Source organism: Rhea americana, unplaced genomic scaffold, assembly GCF_003343005.1.
Source record: "Rhea americana isolate MKP2758 unplaced genomic scaffold, rheAme1 scaffold_35, whole genome shotgun sequence".
Classification (NCBI taxonomy): domain Eukaryota; kingdom Metazoa; phylum Chordata; class Aves; order Rheiformes; family Rheidae; genus Rhea; species Rhea americana.
In genome coordinates, this window is record NW_028186479.1 from 1,986,357 (window position 1) to 2,008,287 (window position 21,931).

Below are 21,931 nucleotides of genomic sequence, written 5' to 3' on the forward strand. Positions count from 1 at the left end.
AGGCTTTTTTTTATAGAGCTGTGGCCTTAAAATCAGTGCAAGTGCAATTCAGGTTCACTTTTAGGTCCTCTTTCAGCTGGCTAAGGGGGATAAAATGGCCTAAGCTTAAATTAGAATCAGGCCCCTAGTGCTTTCTTCTGTGTGAGGATAAAGATCTTATAATAGAGTGAAAATTGCTCTTTATATTCTAAAGGTGTATTTCCATTTTTTTTTTCTTGCTTATTAACTTGGTGTGATAATAGACCATTTACTCATTATGCTCTGCTATGACATATATAACACTAATAATTAATAATTAAAGTATATAGCACAGTATTGGCTTGGAGAAAATTCTGTCTTTGCCTTATGCCATTTACAGGCATTCAATGTGTGTGTTAAAATTGAAATGTAGGGGTAAAGCAGTAAGAATGCTACCTTGACTTTTTTTTTTTTTTTTTTCATATATTGCTAATGCTCAAAATGTGCAAAATTACTATGGGATATTTCTTGAGCTCTTACTACACTAAAGCCAAACACAGTCTCCAGTTGCCTTTACCTCTGCCACGGCCCTGCAGTGTCCGGAGGTTTAAATATAGTTTCAACCAGGTTATTTTAAGATTCATGCCTTTAGGTCTTAGTTGGAGGTTGCAGCCGCGCGGCGGCACGGAGCTGATTTCCAGGACGTGCCCGCAGTGCTGGGATGTTGCCGAGGCGATCCCGCAGGGCTGCTCCTCTGCCCTGCTGCTTCGCGGCTCTATTTCTGGGAATGACATTGACGCTCGGGTGGGTGGGAATTACCCAGCGATAAAATGTGCGTGCCGAGTAATATGATCCGTGCGCGCTAAGTGCTTTTGGTTGTCAGYAAGAGTATCTACCCAGATGCCCAGGGAAGGAAGCGCCTTGTCCTTCTCTCCTGCTGTAGATCAGAGTGAATGTCATTACCTGCTAGCATGACGATCACACTGTCTGTTATGCTGATTTTTCCTTTTAATGGGTCCTACTTCAATCCTATTATAACCGCGCTAGATCGTCGAGGAATTCTTATGTCCGGATGCTTAATGGGGTTTTCCTAATCCTGGTTCAAAAGTTTTCTGGAGCAACTAGGAAGAAGGACAAAAAAGGAAGCAAGGGATCTTTGCAACTGTGCGGTTTTACACATTTYTTCAACGCTTCTGAGGTTCTTCTCTGGTGAAGTCCAGCTTCACCTATCACTTACGCTCTCCTTAAGTGCTCTATCTCTTTTCATTCTTCTAGATAAAAGTGACTTGTTTGAAACTGTTTCAAGGTACTGATATAAAAATATTCATCTACCAAGGCTCTGATATAGTAGGTGCATAATTATAAGCACTAAAGCAGGGCCTAGGGGTTGTTCCCTAGCATGGTCAGAAGTACTCACCCAGTTCAGTATTTTCTCTGTTCGAGGCCCAAATGCAGGACTAGCGTCTCAGAAGTCACACAAGTGTCATCGCTGCAGTCATCGGCTAGCGTGTACTTTGCCTATACCCGCTTATTAGTCCATTATTGTTAACTTCTTGCTGACCGGATGTTTACCTGCAGTGGCACACGGATAGCGGGGTGTGCTGATGGTCTTCCAGCAAGTGTCTTTTCCCTCCTCTCAGCAGCTTTTCCCCCCTCACTTGAGAGGAGGGAAAGCGCAGCTCGGACTGCAGTTTCTGGAGCTGCCCGGCGAGTGCCGCGTCCCTCGGCGTTCYGTGGCAGAGCGAAACTCCCACCTGGGTCATAGCAGGGACGGTGCTGGTCGTCACCTTCCTTTGCCTTCTGCCGATAAATCGCCTGCATTGCAAATAACTATGCCGAGGGCGAGCTAGCCGGGGGCTTCAGCAGCTAAAACCCCATATTGCTGCCCCACGGAAGGTAGTCTGTGCAACGTGTGGGTGCATCTTTCCTGGCTCAGGTTTGGATATGTTGTTTTTCCCATGAGAATGCCTCCCTTCGGAAGTGGCATTACTCAGTTTTTGCATGTAGTTTGCATTCATTCAGAGATGGGTATGTTTGTAAGAGCAGGAGGTGCTGTTCTGGTCCTCTCTCCCAAGCCCTGTTTTCCATGGTGACAGACATCCGTAATACCTASCTGTCCTTGGGCTGGAGGGGTGGGATAGGTGCAGCAGGCGGGTGGATGAAGGGAGAGCAAGGCAAGAATGCCATTAATTCTAAATTACCTCAGTAAAGCATAGGAGCTCATGATGCTTTTGGTTTCCAACAACGGCCTTTTTTTTGTGTTTGCTTTCAGCAGTCCTATGCACCAGCTCCCCACCCCATGGCTCCTCCCAGCCCCAGCACAAACAGCAGCAACAACAGCAGCAACAACAGCAGCGGCGAGCAGTTGAGTAAAACCAACCTGTACATTCGAGGCCTTCCACCCGGCACCACTGACCAGGACCTCATCAAGCTGTGCCAGCCGTAAGTGCAGTGAAAATATCGTATGTCTTCTGGTTTGACTGGAATGTGCTAGTCTGTCACACACACACACACACACAAAAAAAAAAAAAAGGCAGGAAAATGGCAGAGCTGGCCCTTAAATTTGCACTCATGCCTGCATAAAGATAGAGATCTGGTGCACTTGAAGGTTGTTTTTCCTTTGGTTCAAGCACCTAATGTCTGTTGAAAGCTTCTGAAAATGATTTTTTGGGGCTAGAGACCTGAGGAGGGCCTTCACGTTGGCTATGGTTTATTTTTATCTAAAGAAAATACTGCACAGCAAGAAAAGCTCCTTAATGACAGATTTTATAGTTAGAATAACTTGTGAATCATAACTTTAATGCACAACAAAACATGAGTGTTCCCACCTCAATCGCTTATCACATCTTTTGATTGCTACGTCACACATTGCTGGGCTCAGAGATGGCAAAGTATGAAACCAAGTGAAGGTGGCCTTGTCGCAAATGTCTAGTTACCTGTCGTTCCAGTGAAAACTGATGGTGTAGCAAGTACCTTCTAGTTTCCCTGTATAGCTGTAGAGTCATATTTGCAAGCTTTCTGAGTAAGTCCCAGGTTTGTTGTGGTTTATTGCTGTTAAAACTGGAGAGGCAGCAGAAAGAAGCTGTTTACTCGTCGTGCATCCTCAACCAAACTGTTTTCCTAAAACAGTGCACTTGGTTACCCGTCTTCAGTTGATTGAATGTAATGGATAATATGGCTAGAAATGAGACCCTGATTTGAAAGTCTTTATTAYTGATAATGTGTGAGAGGGGAATAATCCAGTTTGAGATTCCAGGTTGAGATTGCCTAGCTAGAATTTAGGAGAATGCCTTTTTTTTCTAGTTAAATAAGAACTTGGAGAGATTAAAAAAAAATCCTATGATATGGAGCTCTGCAGTGCTTTTCACATAGAATATTCTATTTTAAAAKAGACCAGCATCTCTGAGGTTTTTCATTGCAAATCAGCACTTTGACTAGAGGTCAATAAATGGATGTTGGTAAAATAAGAAACAGTCTGAGGCTGATCTAGTGACCTGAACTGAAATTGCTGCTGTTTTGAAGTTTTCAATAGGAGTAAAAGATTAAAGTGATGTTCCATTTTATGTCATTCTGCACTTCCTGATCTTGACCAGAAGTGCTGAAGAACTACTCCAAGTGTGTTTTATCCAGACTTGGCCATCTGGGACTGTATAATAGAAGGAATAGAAGCCTTCCCTGGAGTGATTTCTGAATTTGAGCAGAATAATGGCAGCTTGGCGCTCTTCCCTGTGACTGATATTTCACAATTATCTCTACTAAAATCACGAGAAGTAGAACTTGCTTAGTGTTCACAGGATATTTCATATTCCATGCAAGTTGGATTGTTAGTATACCTGCCTGACATTTGTACAATCTATATTCATTGACACTTTCTGCTTGTGACAGTTGCAGATAATCCCAGTTCAAGGGCCAGATCCTCAGTAGGTATAAATTGACTCTAGCTCTGTTGACATTCACAAAGCTATTTTGATATATATCTGCTTATTGTCTGATCCTTTCTAAGTTCAGATAAATGCTTTCAGCTGAGCAGCTGATCAGRGATGAACTAACTACTCCTACAGGAGCCTCATGGCTTTGCTATTCAGTGCTACAGTCATGATGTGAGGCACAAGTCAGCTGTGGCATTAGTATTGAATCACAAAGTGTGCAGAGCATGTCCCTACTGCCTATCTGCTTATGGGAAATGCACATCAACTATCTCACAGCTTCTTTTCAGTACTGTGACAAAATTTTGAATGCACTCCACTAAACTTAATCTGGTAGATGATTATAGGGTTTTGTCTTGCTGTCACGGAGTTCCTGTGTGAACAGATGCTCTTCAAGAAAACAGTGACACTTATTTTGCTGATTTTCTATCATTTGACTAAGTGGAAGTGAGGAGAAGCCAGATAGATTTTTTTTTTTCCCTAGAATATTAAAAGTATTTATGAAAACAAAAGGAAGACAGATAGAGAGTAACTAAAGCGTCTGAAAATACAACAGTTTGTCATGGCAGTGTGTAGTTTTTTAAAGTAATATGCGGCAAGGTATTTTCTTTACCTTTGCAAATGGTTATGTAGTAGAGATGGATAAAGTTCCAGATCCTTATTTTATTAACTGTGTTTTCCAATAAATGCAGCACATACAGCAGCAGTCTACAATATCTGTAAAATGCAGTGGAAATTATTCTGAGCAAAACATCCATTTGTGTCTTTAGAAATGGGTGCCTTCTGTACAGCTCCTTCTTAGCTTATGCAGTTCTCAGTTTTATCAGTGGGGTTTTATCACCCAAAGGAAAGATAACATACATGGCCTTCATATGTTTGGGTAAACAGGTATTCACAGCACAGAAAAAGGTGCTAGCCCTTAAGGTTCCTGCATAGAAATATTAGCATAATTTACTACAAGATATGAAGTGAAAACCTGAATCCAATCTATAAACCAATATATTACTACTTTCAATGCAAGTTTTTTTGGGAAGGGTATTTGCCAAAGCCAGCTTGTGCCCAGCACACTAGTTCCCCTAGGCTGGCTGCCAGCACCTCAAGTGAGCCCTTCTGAACCCATTTCCTTGGCCCAGGCATGTGACAAGGCTGCCAGCGGTATAACTGTCGCTTGCAATTTCTGGCATTTGGCAGGTCTGAGGAAGAATGTTCTAAAAACTCAACATTTCTCTTTTAGAAGCATAGGGAGTGCTGGAAATGCTTGCGGCTCTGTATGTTTATCATAGCACTTCCCATTTCCAGGTTTATTCCAGCAGGAAGGTTACCCTCTAAGTGACATGTAACATTTTTAATTGTTTTTTGCCTTATGGCTATGGAGTGGATAACTCTTTTATCAAAACCGTTTAATAAAGTAAGGGTCTGTCTTGATGAATCCTGCCTGCTTTTCTGTATTTCTGCTGTGAGATTTTATGTGGCGTATATTGCACACTAAACAGAAAATAGCAGACTGGAGTGCCATTGATGCTTGAAGTGCGGAGTCCATTACACACARTGTCAGACATTTCTGACAAATGTTCCAACACTATCAAACCTTTTATCAATTTAAGAGTAACCTTGTCACAGTAATCTGTCAAACTGTTCATATAACTAAAGGAAAACAAGTCATCATAGGCTGCACTGTAACCAAGTAAATAAAAAAAGAAGTACTACTGGAAGATTTTCTTCTTATATGGTTGTGATCCTCAATATCTGGTTTAACGTGTCCAGCAATGTTGCCTCAGACTCTCTTTTGCAGCTGAGAGCTATTAGGTTGCACTGTATCTTTTGGAACTTCATACAATACATTGTCAAAGATTGTGTTGAAAAAGAGTGAGTAGGAAYGTTTAGTAAGCAAGGACAGGCTCTTCTTTTATGTGTGTATCTTTTTTCTGTATTTTCAATGAAAATCGAGTAAAAAGGCTTTCGAAAAAATGGAGAAAGAGTAAGAGAGGCATAGGTGCATTCATATGGCACCTGTGGTATGCAGCTGTACCTCCCTTTTCCTTTCTCCATTTTTTTAAAAAGAGAGATTTTATATCCATCCCTGGTCATATTGATCATCYGATCATAGTATTCTAAAGATCTGATTTTAAGCATTATGTTAAAATAATAGTAAATATTATACCCTTAGGATTTAATTCTCTGTGATACATAGTCTGTGTACCATCCACGGGTACAAACCATTACACATGCATCTTCTTGACCAAGATATGCTTGTTTTCAAAAGAAAAGATAGTAAAMATTAAGATTGAAAATTCATAGACAGAAAAATGTGTAAAATCTTTGCTGTGCAAGCAAAATACAAAGGATTAGCTCTGGAAAAACTCARTCCATCATCAGAGAAGACTGAGGGGGATCTTATCAATGTGTAYAAGTACCTGAAGGGAGGGTGTCAAGGGGACGGGGACAAACTCTTTTCAGTTGTCCCGTGTGACAGGACAAGAGGCARTGGGCAAAAACTGAACCACAGGAAGTTCTGCTTGAACATGAGGGGGAATTTCTTCACTGTGAGAGTGACGGAGCMCTGGAACAGGTTGCCCAGAGAGGTGGTAGAGTCTCCTTCTCTGGAGATATTCAAGGCCCACGTGGATGCAACCCTGTCTAACATGCTCTAGGTGACCCTGCTGAGCAGCGAGGTTGGACTAGATGATCTCCAGAGGTCCCTTCCAACCTTACTGATCCTGTGATTCTATCATTCTATGATTGTGATTTTCATCAACAGTATTGTATTTCATTCAGAAGAATTCCAAACTTCTCTCAAAACATACACAATTCTCTTAGTCCCCTGCTGACACACTGGACACRTCACATGCACATTCTTACCAACTAAATCCCTGTGGAGATTGGTTGAAAGAAATCTCATATTCAAATTAAAATTTTGGGCTTCATTACATTGAAATGTTTTTCACATCAAAACAATCACAATTTCTTTCTTAGTATTTTAGTATTTCTGTTTGTCTTTTCTTACATGTTTCCACTGAAGAAGACTTAAACCCATAACTTTTAAAAATCTAAAAGAATTTTTGGAAAAGAGAAGGGAGATTTGGGGAAAAGAAGTTAAGCCTTAGTTTTCTCCCCCCAAAAAACAAATAATTTTGAAAGAAAGTTTGGATTAGGTATCTTATCAACCTTCAACAAGTTTTGACCTATGTGTGATCCAGGGTGAAATTAAAGGAGTTAATTAAAACACCAGTAGCAAAKGTAATTAAATATAAAGAGCAGTAAGTCTGTACGCTAGTCAGGCTGACTCTTGTGGAAGATGAACCAGAGTCTTATAGCTCAGTGTTTTTCCAAGTATGGGCAATCCCTAATGAATTGTAATTGTCTTGAGTGTTGCTTTCTCTCAATAGTTTTTCAATCCATACTTTGTGTGAATCACCCAAATCTTTCTTTTTTTTCCCCTTGCTGAAGGTATCATGAATTTCTCTCCTTGACAAGTCATCAAGTTTCAGATTTTAGCCTGTCATTTGACTCCGAACGTCCTTGTTTTTGTCCCTCTGAAACCTTGAATAAATATTCAGCCTGTTACTGTTTGGATTCTACTAACGGGCTAGCCCTAAGGATAACTGAGGTTGTCAGTTGAAAATTCATATGTTACTTAAAACGAGGACTATTCTTGAAATGAACTCTTTGTATTCGTTTTGCCCCAGCAGAAACGTACTGAATTCACTGGGGTTTCAGATGGGTCCAAGGTGCCTTTTAGGGGAGGAGCTTTTGCTAATAGCTACAACAAGTAAAAAATTGTCAATTAGAGTGAACTTTATAGCAAGTTCATGATGGTGCCATGGCCATTTCTGCCATGTGTTAAGACAGAAAGACTTTGAAATTTTTGGCTGCTTTGATTCATACTTTTCACGAAAATAACAACAAATATGTAGTATGTGAGAACTGATGAAAGGAAGGGATGGAGAAAGTAAGTTTCCTCCTTTTTCTTTTGCATTAGAATTTTCATTAAAAATAATTGCTGTAAATTATAATTAAAATAAAGTTAAAAACAAAGTAAAATCCCCATAATGAGTTTTTTTAAAAAGTTTTGTTTTTTAAAGTAGATACTAAATCAAAAATAGCAGAAATTAAGGAGTAATCTTTGAAGAAGAAAGGGAGTGTATTGGTTTCTGTAACACTGCATTTGTTAAAAAAAGTGTACTATGGATTCAGTATTGATTTGAACAGAACCACGTAATGTCTCTTATAATTAATGCCACTTGGCACTGATTCTCCGTGATATAGCAGAGACTGCAAGGGTATGAAGGTAAGAGTGCTCGTTCACTGGGATTAGCCTATATAGGAACCATGTGGCATCATATAGAATAGTTCTGCTTAAATCTTGGTGGATGTTTTGGTTCAGTGTACCCTGGTAATATGAGGATTGTGAATGACTCTGAAGTCTGCTGAAGAGATCAGTCTTCATGGAAACCAGAGGAATGCCCATACTTGAGGGAGAAAACAGATTTGCTTTGTTATTTCAAGTAAAATCAGGAAAGCAAAGTCTCGAGAAAGATTCGACCTAATACAGCGAAGGTGTCCTGTTGGACTAAACATGCTGATTCAAAGCAGCAAGGGGACTGCCTGAGTTTCTTCCTCTGATTTGTTAGCATGTTGAGAACAGGGTGGGTTAGTTTGGAGAAATCTGTTCTTCTTCTTGTATTTTTATATCTCAAGCTCTTTATATCACAGGCTTTCCTAAAAGAAGATGATGACAACAGGTAGGGAGGAGAAGAAAAATGAATTCAGGTTAATATTTTTAAGTCAAAATGAGTTAAGTTCAGGAACCAAATGGTAATCATTGAGGATATCTAAAGTGGACACAAAAGTAGGAATGTAATGCCTTGGACGAGGTTTGTTAGTTCTAACACTGGAGACATCTTCATAGCGGTGGTGTTTATWAGTGCTATTAGATACATTTTGCCTTTGCTCCCAGGGTCCAAAATGATACAATTCAGTGAACTTGAATTTCAGTTGCCTACATCTTGGCTCCTGAAATCTGTTGACTTGCAGTTTTGGACTCAGTTATATAAACATTACATCTTTGCACTATGTAAATATGGGCATGGATGTGCGCAGTCTTTTTTTCTCCTTTACCTGTTATCCTTTAAAAATCACTTGTGCATTCATTTCCCATTACTGTAGCCTCCAAATGTCTTGCACTGTTCAAAAACAAACATTAAAGTTGCCCCAGTAGGCAATGAACCGATCMTTTTCTTACCTCTCCTCTTTCATCAGGGAAAACAAAACTCTAGGTCAGCAGTTGCCCACAGCACTACAGAGAGCTCCATCTGGGATGTGAACGTTCTCATTGTCGGGAAGAAAGGCAGAAAAATAATCTGCGTAAAGTAATAAATGAGCACCTGCACTCTTCCCTGTTTTGAATGTGCCTGTCTTTTCACTGGAGTGTGACAGAGTGTCAGTGAGAGTTTCTCATCTCCTTTCAAGTTGGATGAACCTGATTTAATGGAAGATAGGGGAGGAGGCAGCATTCTCAGACGCTGCTGCTGAAGACATTTCTTCTGATGAATTTTAATTAAAGTCCTTGGGGGGAAAAAAAAACAACAGATAGCTCATAACAGAAATATTGAGTCTTCTGTGTAGCTGTGTGAAGGGCATGACTGTAAGAGCCACTTACTCTGCTGAGTGTGCAGGAAGGGTGTTTGAGGAAGAAAGAGGGCAAATTCACTTAATGAGCTTCTTCTGACCTCTTCTGAGATGTGTGTATTTCCATTTTTTTCTTGTCCTCTTCCTTTCTTCAGTTCTCCAGCATGTGTTGTGTATGTGGCCAGTCAGCCATGGTATCACCACTGGATACGTCAGTGAGGCTTTCTTCCTCTTCTTTATGTAGAATGATCAGAATCTGAAAACCCGCCTGGAGGACCCAGCAGAGGACTCTGCTTCTTGGGTGCCTGTTGGCCAAATGTTGAATTTAATAATGTGGGTGTTGCTCCAAGCAAGGACCTTAAAGTAGTGACAAGGAAAATTCTGGCTATGTTTKCTGCTTCTGTTTTGAAGCTGGATTTGTTTGCAGTTTTGGGTATTTGTTCTGCAGGACAAAGTCATTCCGATAGGCTTGTTTTGCAAATGGATAGCAGCAGAAGTGCTGGCTGTGTACGTGCAGAAAGAGCAGAGGAGGGAGTAGGAAGTTCTCTAGCTGGGACACAGTTTAGGAGTCTGCAGACTTTCAGGAGACGAGGGAGATCACTGTTCCTGTTCTGACATTTGTGTAGCAGAACTGTTTCTGTAGCCTTTCTCTGGAAGGTGTGATGCAGATAATCTTCTGGTCTGTTTGAGAAATATGCTGTCCTAATGCTATGCTGTGAGGAAACGATAGTAGTCATGCTTAAAAAAAAAACAATTAAAAAAAGTCAATCAATCCCTTCCCCCTACCCCAGAAACCGGAATAACCTGGGCACTGATTCCAACTAAAGGCAAGAATCTTAGAGCATGGCTGTAATTTCTATAAAAGGGGAAGTGGCAGGCCAGCTTTGATGGCAAAGCTATTGAATATTATCAGTACTAAAACAAAAATGTCATTGTGTTCAACTGCTAGACTTTCCCATACTGTTCCAAACAAGCATCGACAAGAGCTCCCTGCTATGTTGCATGCAATGTCCTTCATTCCAAGTATTTGGTAACTTCCCAGAATTACTTGTGTGACAAGCACTGCTGCTAGATTTATATTAAAAACTTAATTTTTTTGAGAAAAGATTTTCACTAGAGAAGGCATTTCTCAGAATTTTTCTAACTACGTCAGAGTTTTTATGTCTGCCTCATTATAAAACAGACAGGAAAAGATGGAATGTTTTCAGCTTAATTTTAAAAAGATGTTGATCTGACTGAAATCTGAAAAGGTTTTTTCTGTCTCTGGGCATTTTTTTTTATGTCCCCCTCATGAGTGCTACAGAAAGCAAAGTCTATTCTCTTGGACTATTTGGAAAGTACCTAGTCACAGTTCTGGGGCAACCCCCCAAAAATAATGCAGGTAACGGCAATGTGGCTAATGAAGTGCTATTCTGAAATAAGCTTTCTGCCAGTGGACGCCCAGTTTCGCATGAGAGCTTCATGGAAACACAGTAGTCTGTTCACATAGCATTTATTGCAGGATAAGAGACRTGTTATTGTTTCAGTGCAATATAGGTAGTAAGTGCAGCATTTATGGCTATTACTGCCTAGTGATCACATTAAAAAAAAGAAAAAAAAAGACATGTTTTCCTCACTTCAGTTTCCCTGTTCAGCATTTCCATATACCCCTGAGATTATAATCCAATTATGAAACTTCAATTATTTTCTGTAATTCACTGATTCAAGAAGAACATTAATTTTTTAACTTCTTTATAGTAGGGATCTAATCCCTAAAAGGGATAAAATGATTCACAGAGTCATAGGAATTTAAGATCCAGAAGAGTCCAAAGGATGATCTAGTATTATTTCCTGGCTGTTTCATGTCCTTAAATTTCCCTCATTTGCTCCTGGACTGAATACAGCAATTTATATGAGTCTAAAGAATATATTCCAGAAAAGCACCCACTGTGGATTTGAGGATAGGAAGCAGTAGTAAGCCTCCCACTGTTCTTAACAGTTTGTTGCTTTGGTTAACCATGGTCTCCGTTCAGAATTTCTGACTTGCTTCCAAATCAGCCTTCTGGTCTTGAATTTTTGCTTGTTGGTTCTTGGTGTAATCAGATTAAGGACCTTTTTGATCCTCTCGCTCTCCCCCTGTCCTCCTCCAGATGTACTTATGCACTAAAATCAAGTCACCTTTCAGACATTTTTCTTTAATAATCAAAATAGATGGGGCTCTTCAAGCCTCTGATTATAAGCCAGGGTGTTTGGATAATTTCATCAAGTATTACAGATGATGTCAGGGGTTATTTGAATGTTTTCAAAATGAATTATTTGAGGTTAGAAATTGTTTCTTTTCCATGTTGATGGAGATTTGTTGTTATATGTAGTTTATATAACCATGTCCATTTGTTTATGTCCTTAAGTGGAGGAAAGTTTTATAATTGGAACATCCTGAGCGGGATGATGTTCCTGAGCAGAGAAGCGATGCTCCAAGGGCTGCCTCACTGCCATAGCAGAAATGGAACAAGGTGCTGTATTTAGCCTGTAAGGACCATGGTATGCTGGTCCTGGAAGTGTGTCAGAACCAGAACCTCTTATCTCTACCTATGAGGTTTTGATTGCTTCACCTTTGGCTTTGAGTAACAAAAGCCCGTCTGACAAGAAAACTACAACAGCCTGGAAATCAAAAATAATAAGGAATTTGGACCTGAGCCATACCTTATCTTAATTTTGTAGAACTTAATTTCTCTAGTCATCTTCAATGCTTCTTGTCCCCTCTACATTAGTTAAATCAACACCAGGTTTAGGATTGTCAATTAAATGGAGTGTGATTATGAAGTTTTTTAATTACTGTACAGTAACTTAGCACAAACATTTCAATATAAAGTTTATTAAGTGCCTTATGAACTGCATAACAAATGAATTCATACATAATCGCACAGCCAGTTCAAGGAGCTGCAGGATTCAAATGGAGCAGTCTGTTGAGTCTCAGAATAAAATAAGCTCATAGCAATTGCTTGTAAATGGAAAACAAAACTGGTTGCTGCAATGGAACAGAATGGAACATGACCAAGACATTAGTGGGGTTTAAATAAAAAAGGGCAATATACTCATGACACGATTTTTCTTATTACCTAATGTAAGAATTAGAGACGTGATTGTGGGCCTTACAGAAGGGGAAGGCAGACTGTAATGATACAGCTATAAAATACTAACAGAAATGAAACACACATTTTATTGTATTTAACTTTTAGGCATTTCATCAACTATCTTCAGTGAGCAGTGAGAAGAACCTGGCTTTCTGTAACATGGATCTGTTGTTAGTTGTTGTTAGGTTCCTGCGTTTACTTGACTGTCTTTTTTGCTCTTTGATATAAAGACAGAATTCCCTTTAATCGCAAGACCAGATCTTTTATCGGATGCAGCGGGGACTCGCAGCTGCTGTCACGTAAGCCCGTGTGCAGCCGAATGCCCCACCGGTGCGGGAGGGGGGTAACTCTCACCGCGCTGGCCATCGTGAGAGGCATTTTGTGGTGTGGAGGAGGCAGGTCAGAGTGGAAAAAAGTGGGACTAGAATACATTGCCGATCCTTGGATGTTGTTGTTTGTCAGTGCAATTTAGTGTGCACTGAGCCAACTATGTGGAACAGATTTACATTCCTTGTCCTCCCTCTTTCTTATTTCCATTACCTTTTTTTTTTCCTTCCCTGTTTTCTTTCCCTAATGCAATCCTCTTTTGAAGAGAAATATTTCTGCACAATAGTAACGCCAGTCATTTGTTTAGTAGCTGTTGGTTGGCAGTGTACGGGTATTGATGAGAATATTGCACTAAATATCCCTGCGGTGGCTGTCCTGGGATTGCTTCAGCTCGCGCACACGTGGCACGTTAATCTCTCCGCGCCGACTTCTGAAAGGGATTTTGCAAGGATTGCACCAGTAGTTAGTAGCTGTCACCAGTGCGTGAAGCAGGATCTCAGTGGAGAATTTAGCAGCCCTAAGCTGCACCTGGAGGCGAAATGTCGCCAGGCGAATACATCTCTATCCTTCCYGACCGCCAAGTCACGGCGATGCTGCGCGGGGCGCTGGGCAGGCGTGCTGGGGCTGGGCGCTGCTGCTTCTGCTGCGGGGACCTGATGGAGCAGGTCCTCTCGTGGGACGCCCCGGAGAGGGCTCGGGGACGGGACCGCGCGCCGGTGGGAAAGCGCTCCCCGCCTCCCGTCGAGGGAGCCCTCCCGGCCCGCTATCGGGAGGTCTGCAGCTGGGCTGCTTAATGGTACTTAGTAACAGTATGTGCCATCAACCATACTCTCCTATTACACAGAAATCCACTAATGCTGGCATCAAGAGCGGCGGGTAATTCAATCACACCCACAAAAATGATATTAACATAACATTAAAGAGCTGTGTAGACTAGCAAAAGACAGGAAATTACAGAGTTCAGGCTTGAAACTTTATCCTTAACTCACCCATATTGTGCCGAGGTGTTTGGAAATTTCCATGCAGCGTGTTATTTTATGGAACCTACTATGGGATGAATTGCCCTGTTCGTCTGTGGAGGATTTCCTCGTCTAGCATCAGCCAGCATTAGTGAGAATTATACAAAGAAATCCTGGCACAATTTGCAGAGCATTGCTGGACAATATGAGGTTTAAATATGAATTTTTTGGCTTAGGCAGTTTACCCATTCCAGCTTTTCTAATGTGCTGCATTAGGGTTTAGCTTTATTGACTTCTTTAAAACCAAGTTGATATTCAGTAGCTAAGTCCCTCTCCTAACTTCAAAACTAACCTTTAAAGTTATTTTTAGCTGTTGTTTTCACCTTTGTGAGTTTTCTTCGTTCAACGCTCTCTGAAAAGGCTTTGTTTTTTATTTGCCTTTTGATTTCAAGACACTGCTCTTAGTCCCACTGACTTTATCTCAAATAAATAAGCTGAATTATCTCTCCCCCTCCACCCCCAAAAATTTTATCCTTATTCCTATCTTTGGGCCTTATTCATCCTTGTCCTCTTTCAATCCTGCTGAAACAAGTAGAATCGCTCAATGAGAAAGGTTGGCTCCATCASCTATAAAAATCCCCAGTTGGAAATGGAAGAAGATAACGTGTCATGCACCCTACCTTGCTCAGCTGCTCCCACTTCTCATTTYTGTGCCAGCAGGGATAAGGGCAAGTTTTTTGCAAGGACCCCATGGGTCAAGGAGTCAATTTAAAGTTCATCTAYGGGGTGTGTATAGAGAAGGACTGAGCTGTTTCAGGAGTGAAAACATTTTATTTTACCCATTGGCATCAGAGCCAAGGTAAGATTTGTCTGTCACTCTGGAGTTGGGGCTTGACTGCAATCAAAGGCGAGATCACAGCTCTCACAGAGATGGTGAAGCTGGCAGGCAGACTGCCTGTAAAGCAGCTAAAACAGCAAGAAGTGCAACACCCAGATATTTTCCCACATTCGCAGGCGGGTTTTGCTGGCTGTGCTGAAATGCATTCTGTCCTTSAATACCCTGATACTGGTGCTGAGGTAAAATCAGCTAAAACTAACACGGTCATACCAACATGAGCTCCAGGCACACCTTTCACTGCAGTGTTGATTTTTAAAGTTCGTTCCCTTCTTCCTCTGGCTTAGAAGGAGCTACCAGTGGTCATTATTTGGAGGATATTTGGACATTTTAGTCTAATGTAGTGGAAGTAAAGAATGACAGAAACCAATGAAGATTACTTTACTCCCATAATAGCTCATTTGGGGAATATATATGGTACTTTCTGGAGATGGTGAACTCTAGGTGTTAGCTAAGCTTGTAGGTTGTTCCAATTTTCCCACTGTGTGCTAAGGAGCTAGGGAGGAGTGCCACCGTGTCTGTCTCTGTGGTGAGCAGGATGGTCATTAATGACCATGCACAGAATGGTAGGATGGCTGTATTCTAGGGGAAATCAATTTTCTGCAGAGACTTGGGGTTATAGAGTAGCACATTTCCACTGAGCGGAGGAGGGAGACAAGACAGAATCGGCAGAGCAAGGATTAAAAATACAAAGGCTTCAAAAATGTGAAATAAATCAAAATGTTTCTATGCGAGGTGGATTTTTTTTTTTTTTTTTTTTTTTTTTTTTTTTTTTTACTGCCAAAACTGGTCAGGTCTGAAACCTGCTGATTTCAGGGATGAGGGAGGGAATGACCTGCTGGAGAAGGTCTGAGGTGGGGGTTGCAGGTACAAGACTGCCTAGGGTTCAGACAAATGGGATTTGCAAGACAGTTTTTTTTAAAGCACTTGTTCTTTACTTTTAGGTGGAGCACAAACATGCAGAATCGATGAAGTTGTGAACACTGCTGTGCTTTTCCCTTCCTCAAGGAACATCTATATTGCAGAGGCTTCTGGGCTTTAGGGCCATCCAGTGATACCTGAGCTAGGTTAAAACTAGTGAGGTAGCTCCATGCTCTCCTGCTGGCCCAGGCATGACTGCAGTATAGACCTGTCCCTGTGTCCCTCGCTATGTGCACTTGAGAGTTTGTACTACAGTCATTTTCTTCTGCCATTCCCCACTCTTTCAGGTTTTATTTCTTCTCTGAATCACAGAGTTTGGCCACGGCAGTGAGTGTCTGTTTCAACTCTGGGTGGCTCAGTGGTTATAGAAGTTCTCCCCCATACTCTAATGGTTTGCTTCCCCCTCTCCTTTTCTGCTGCTTAAACCTTGCTCTCCCCTTGCAGACTAGCTGGAGAAAAAATGTCTTGCTTAGGATGCAGTGATTCTACTCTCATAATCGTCTTTGAAAAACTGTTTCAGAAGGGTGATAAGTAAGTCATAACTGGTGTTAAATATCATGTTAGGAGAACACCTTTAATAAGAATAAATTTACTCAGATTTTGTAAGTATTTTTGTATATATATACACATCTTAAAAACGTAAGCATACATAAACATTTAAATCTCAAACAAGAGGATGATTCTTTTCTGACTATGCTCTGTATTAAAGGCTAACCCAGAGATAAGATAACATTCCCATAAACATGGAAGCTTAAACAAAGGAGCTGTTGTCCTGAGAATGAGGGAATCAAAAAGAAACCGAAGTTTGAACTTAGGAAATTGTCTTACAAAATGGAATGTTGCATGTAGAGTAACATTTAATGGCTTTCAGAAACTGCAGAACAGGGGAAATCCATAGGTCTTTCTCTTGATCTCAGTGGTCTCTGGAGCAAGCCCAAAGAAAGCGAAGGGCAGAGGCATCTGGGAAATGAATAGCTGTTGTAGACCTTTTATTTTACTTTAGCTTCTTGTTCAAGATGTGGGCCTTTTGAGAACTTCCTTTCTTGAACAGCAGAAAGGGAAAGGGTAGAAAACTCCCATTGTCTGAGTAAGTGGGAGAAAAGGGTGCAAGTGCTGCATGAATAAGATATTTCAGGGATGAGTAAATACATGGCCTGAWACTGCAGATGCTTGGCTTATGAGTTGGCCATTGTGTGCATTGCATCCTGTGCGGAGTAGTTGCTCGCATTTATAAATATTTGGAGGCTATAGGTCTGTTTCTAGTAGGATGTTTCTTTGACTCCATGAAGATTGACCATATGTCCCTTTTATATTGTTTCTGTGCTTTCGCGTTGCTTCTGATGGGCTGTGCAAAAGCAATTTGCTTGCCACTACAGGTGTYCGTAGTAAATTTTGTGTTATTAATTTTTAAACCCAGCACTTTTGGCRGATTATATTTCAGCTGCCTGAAATATAATTTATCTGTGTAGGATAAACTTGCCATTTATGTGTATGATAGCAGCAGTAAAGTGAGTGGTGTCAGCACTGGGGCTTTTATAAACCTTTAAATCCAGGTCTTTTTATAAAGCAGGGAATAGAAAGCAGAATGTATTTGTTCATTGTTGTTATTTTATTTATTTTTTTCCTTTGCAAGGTTGTTTCCTGGGACACAAAACATGCAGCTGCCAAGCAGTGCTTTTTCCCTAGCTGAGGATGTTCACAAATATTTGATGAAGATGTTGCCCTTGGTGTTGCCAACCCTCAGAATTTTATTGCAAAGTTCACAATATTTGTTTCTTAAACCCTTAGATCCTGAGGCATGTGATAAGATGGGAATCTTAGCTGTCAATTTTTTAAAAAATGTAGGTTTTTCTCCTTCATGGGTGAAAAGAGAGGCATGAAAATATGACCCGAGTATATCAGAAAGGCTCAAGAGATGTAAGCAAAGTTAAAAAAAAAAAAAAAAAAAAAAAAAAAAAAAAAAAAAAAAAAAAAAAAAAAAAAAAAAAAAAAAAAAAAAAAAAAAAAAAAAAAAAAAAGCCTCAAACATATTTATTTCTCATTAATTATTTTTGCTATTAAAAATTAATATCAATTAATATCTTTTCAGTGTATTAGCGAACAGCAGAAGTTGTGCATGCTGTGCTCCTTTTGTCAGTTACAAGAAGATTGTGGATTTATCCAAACAATTCACAGTTCTCTCTCTCACAAAATATGCCCAGTACTCAGAAGGTCTGTTTTTCATGTAAATCTTTACATGGATTGAGTACTATATCACATTTACTTAGTGAGTTTGAAGGTATGTGAGGTCAGCAGTATACAAAAGACTGTTCTTGAGGGCTCCTAAACCTGACTGAAGCTATTTTGCTTCCAAATCCAGTGTTACTGATCAAGTTTCAAGATGTMGTCACTGTCTTTTTTGGTGAATGCTTTCTTCTTGGGGCAAAATCTCCCAGCAGGATGATAAAATCTTTAAATACTTGTTCCCTTCTGTGGATTGGTCTGTGTCTATCTCAGAAGGGATAGGTTACGTGGCATGTCTTTTTTCATAGCTCTCCATCCAGGATCCTATCTGAGGAGACCAAGTAGGTGTCCTTTTAAGGACTGAAGACATGGGATGTTTRAAGAGTATATTTATTTGGTGAATCCCATGGCTGCTCTAACCACTTCCTGCTCCATATAGGCTTCTTCTGGAGGCAAATTGAACCAAAGAGGAGCTCAGCATTGCCAACACTGGCTTTTCTTCTTTAGGAGATGCACTGCCAAGGTGTCCAGWAAGAGAAGCCGACCCAAAGCTTGACGGAGGAGTTTGTGGTTGACTGCAAGATTTGCATCTAGGGCTTGTTGGTTCTCAAAGTGTTGCCTGATGAGCAGAGCACTATGAGACACGCTAATAACACCACGTTCCTTGCCCCTCAGTGTCATCTTAAGTGTCACTTCAACACTCGGAGACAGAAAATAGGCAGCTGCTTAGTTGGGTAAACTGGCATAGCCCCTGGAACCCAAAACCTTGGCAGCATGTTTCTGGCAACCAAGAGGCTGATCCAAAGTGCAGGTTTTAATGAGTTGTCCCTCTTCAAAAATATTTACCAGACTGACACACTGGGGCTAATACATTCACTTATGTCCATCTTCATTTCCACAAGACAGAATGAATGAATGAATTATTTATATAATAGACAGTGCTCTAAATACATTTTACACCTAAAAATGTGCTTTTGTAATGGGTGAATCTTCATTAAAGGCTGTGTTTACACAGAAGTTTTTAAGGTGTTTTGAAGACATTAAAAAGTTTAAAACATGATTTGTAAATTATGTAGCTATATGGCTGGATGGACAGCTTCATCTAGTTTGAGCTTTATTTTTGATGAACTGATCACTTAAGAAAAAATTTTGAGAATTCCTGCGTTGCAGCACTGACCTGGGAGATGCAATAAGTTGCTAACAAGAACAGACTGGTCCTCTTAGAAATAATTATCATAGTTATTACAAGCCTTGCACTATGGAAGGCAAAGTACTCAGTAACTGAAAAGATGCAYGTTTGTGTTCTTGGTAAGAATATTTCCTGATTTGAGATGTAGAGATGACTTTCCTCACCAAATAAGCATGTTAAGTTAATGAGCCTGCAAACGTGCTTTTACCTTGATAAACACAAATTGTCCCATTTAAGTTCACTGGGGCTTCTTACACGCCTAAAGTCAGACACATGCACGAGTATTTCAAAAATACCTTGGACAAGTAGCTTAACAAATCCATTTCCACACCCTGTCCTGAAGTTGTCTTTGTGTTACAGTTGCCTGAATAAATGGACTAAGAACCTTCTGAAAACACACTTGGTGGAATTAAGTAAAAGTCAAAGGAAGTCAAAATCAGAGTTGTTCTAGCTAAGTTCTGGGCAAGAACTGTACACTTTTGTCCATATAATTATAAAATTTCAAAATCATGCTCTTGTTGTTTTTCCTTAAAAWTTTAAGACAGAGAAAAATATATTCCTTTGCACCACTTGTATCAAAGTTCAGCATGTGGAAAAGGAATATAACCAATATTCCAGCCCTGAAAAAAAAAAGATTTAAAATAAATATACTAAAGAAAAGCAATTTTGTGATACAGTTCCTAAAATATGTATTTTGAAATGTAAAAATCTTAAGAAACTGTCCTGCCAGAAGCTAAGTTGTGTCCAAAGACATCTGAAGTACCTGGAATTTTGTAATTTGTAAATAATGAAATGGGAGCCCTGTGAACTCAAGAAGTCTCACTCATGCATTTGATTCAAATGGCCTCTGTGTGAACTCTATAAAATGCTTCAGCTTTAAATTATCAGTTTGAGTTCACAGTCCCTGGTGGTAGCTGGAGTTCTTGCTTTTCTTTTTAAACCCTTTTCTTTTTAATTTCTTTTAGCTTGTTGGCTGTTATTAGAGAGGTACCATCTGACTGAGATACCTATTTTTTTGTATTATGTTGCAGTCATACAACTCTTTTAAGAGAAAATTGTTTTAGCGAAACGTCAGAAAATCTGCCCAAACTGAATGCTCAGAGTTCCCTTGAATAATGAGGCCATTGTGAAATGATTGAATACTTTAGAGATTAATATCACGGTATGCTGGCATGCTGGTTCATACCAACTGTAATTTAACAATGAATCCTCCGTAAGCAAGCAACACTATGAATGAGAAATAGGATACAAGACAGCACAGCATGCAAGAACATACAAAATAAGTAAGTTTCGCATGCAGGAATGATATGTTGGGGGGATTTATTTCCACAATATCTGAGATAATTAAATTGTTGAATAGGGGAGATTCTTCAGGTTTGAAGATCTGCTTAATTTTTTGCTCCAACACTAACGAGTGATGTATTTATAGTAGAACAAGATAGCTTTTTTTCCCCCCGGTTCTTTGAAAATTAGGGTATGTGTGGTATTGCTGTTTGTGCCAGGCTACAGTAAACCACATTTCATTTTGTGAAGGGTTTCAGTTCCCTAAGCTTTCTTCCATATAATGCATCCTATCATTATGTGGAAAATCTAGTGGTACTATAGAGTGTCTGCAAACAAAAGTTGCATTTTTTAAAGACATCTGAATTCTTGCAGATATGGAATAATTAGTAGTTGAAGATTTAATGATGGCCCAGAAGAAGGACTGAAGCAATCTGTACGAAATCACAGTTATTAATTTGTGCATGAATTTTGTTTTCCATACTTAATTTAGCAACTTTAAAATAGTTTGCTAATTAATTATTAACACTGGTTATTTGTTATGGCAGAACTGTGAGGGAAAAACATAGCTTTCTATCAAAGCAAAAATATTAACATCCGAATTTTAATTTAAATATGATATACAATAATGTAATCATGTTTTAAATAGTCTTAAATAGCTTCAAGTCAAACATATAATATATAGCACTAATTCAAAACAGACAACATTTARAATGAAAATGGCAACTAAGAGCCAAATATCTTGCTTGATAGTAAAAAGCTGTGGAAAAAACACTGTAAAATGTCAGACTTTTATGGGGAGGCAAGTGGCATTTTATTCTGTCTTCGGTATCAAGACTGTGACAAATCTGTAACCTCCTGTGTGCTGTAAGTAGGATTTGATCTTGTACCTACTGAAGGCAATGAAAAACTACCTTTGATTTCTGCAACTGTTGGATCAAGCTACTTAATTTCATTTACATTCAGGCAAAAGATCTATATTTTGGCAAGGGAAGAAACAAAGCTATGGGAAGCATTACCTTTAAGCTACTGAAGTGATATACTTCATGCAGGTCTGAAAGTTCGATTGTTTTATATTTCTGGAAATTTACTATCCGTTCGAATTTGATTCACTGTAATTTCATGTACACTGTTTCCCCAAATCTGAAAACAATTACAGTAAGTCTTCAGAACCAATGAACTTTCATATGGGACTGTTTTTCCAGAGGTAGGTGCACATATAGCATTTAGAAATGTGAGTACAGATGAGTTTGAATAGGAAATATGACTCTATTTCTCCATAAATAYCTGTTACCGGCTTATAAATATATTTCTAATTTTTATGTAGGACATGCGTTCCTGTGCTTTAATAGCTGAGTATTTTAGGGACACTGAAAAGAATGGAGTGGTATTTTGGTTGTAGGTATTTTTGTKCACATTTTAAGAGGTCCATTTGCAGTACTCTTCATCCTAAGTTGTAGAAATTTTACAAGTGAATTTCACTAAAAGTACTAGTTTTCAATGTTCTTTAC

At 39.6% G+C, this 21,931-nt stretch overlaps 1 protein-coding gene across 11 annotated transcripts in view; it reads left to right on the top strand.

The window, feature by feature from the left end:
* Positions 1 to 21,931, top strand: part of RBMS3 (RNA binding motif single stranded interacting protein 3) — a 697,064-nt gene that overhangs the window by 350,868 nt on the left and 324,265 nt on the right. For 8 of the 11 annotated variants that reach the window (XM_085311789.1, XM_085311790.1, XM_085311785.1 and 5 more), the window contains one exon: positions 2,231 to 2,400. In XM_085311789.1, the coding sequence (XP_085167915.1) occupies positions 2,231 to 2,400 (170 nt within the window). The remainder of the gene's footprint in view (positions 1 to 2,230; positions 2,401 to 21,931) is intronic. The other 3 variants (XM_085311786.1, XM_085311794.1, XM_085311796.1) reach the window with 1 other exon arrangement.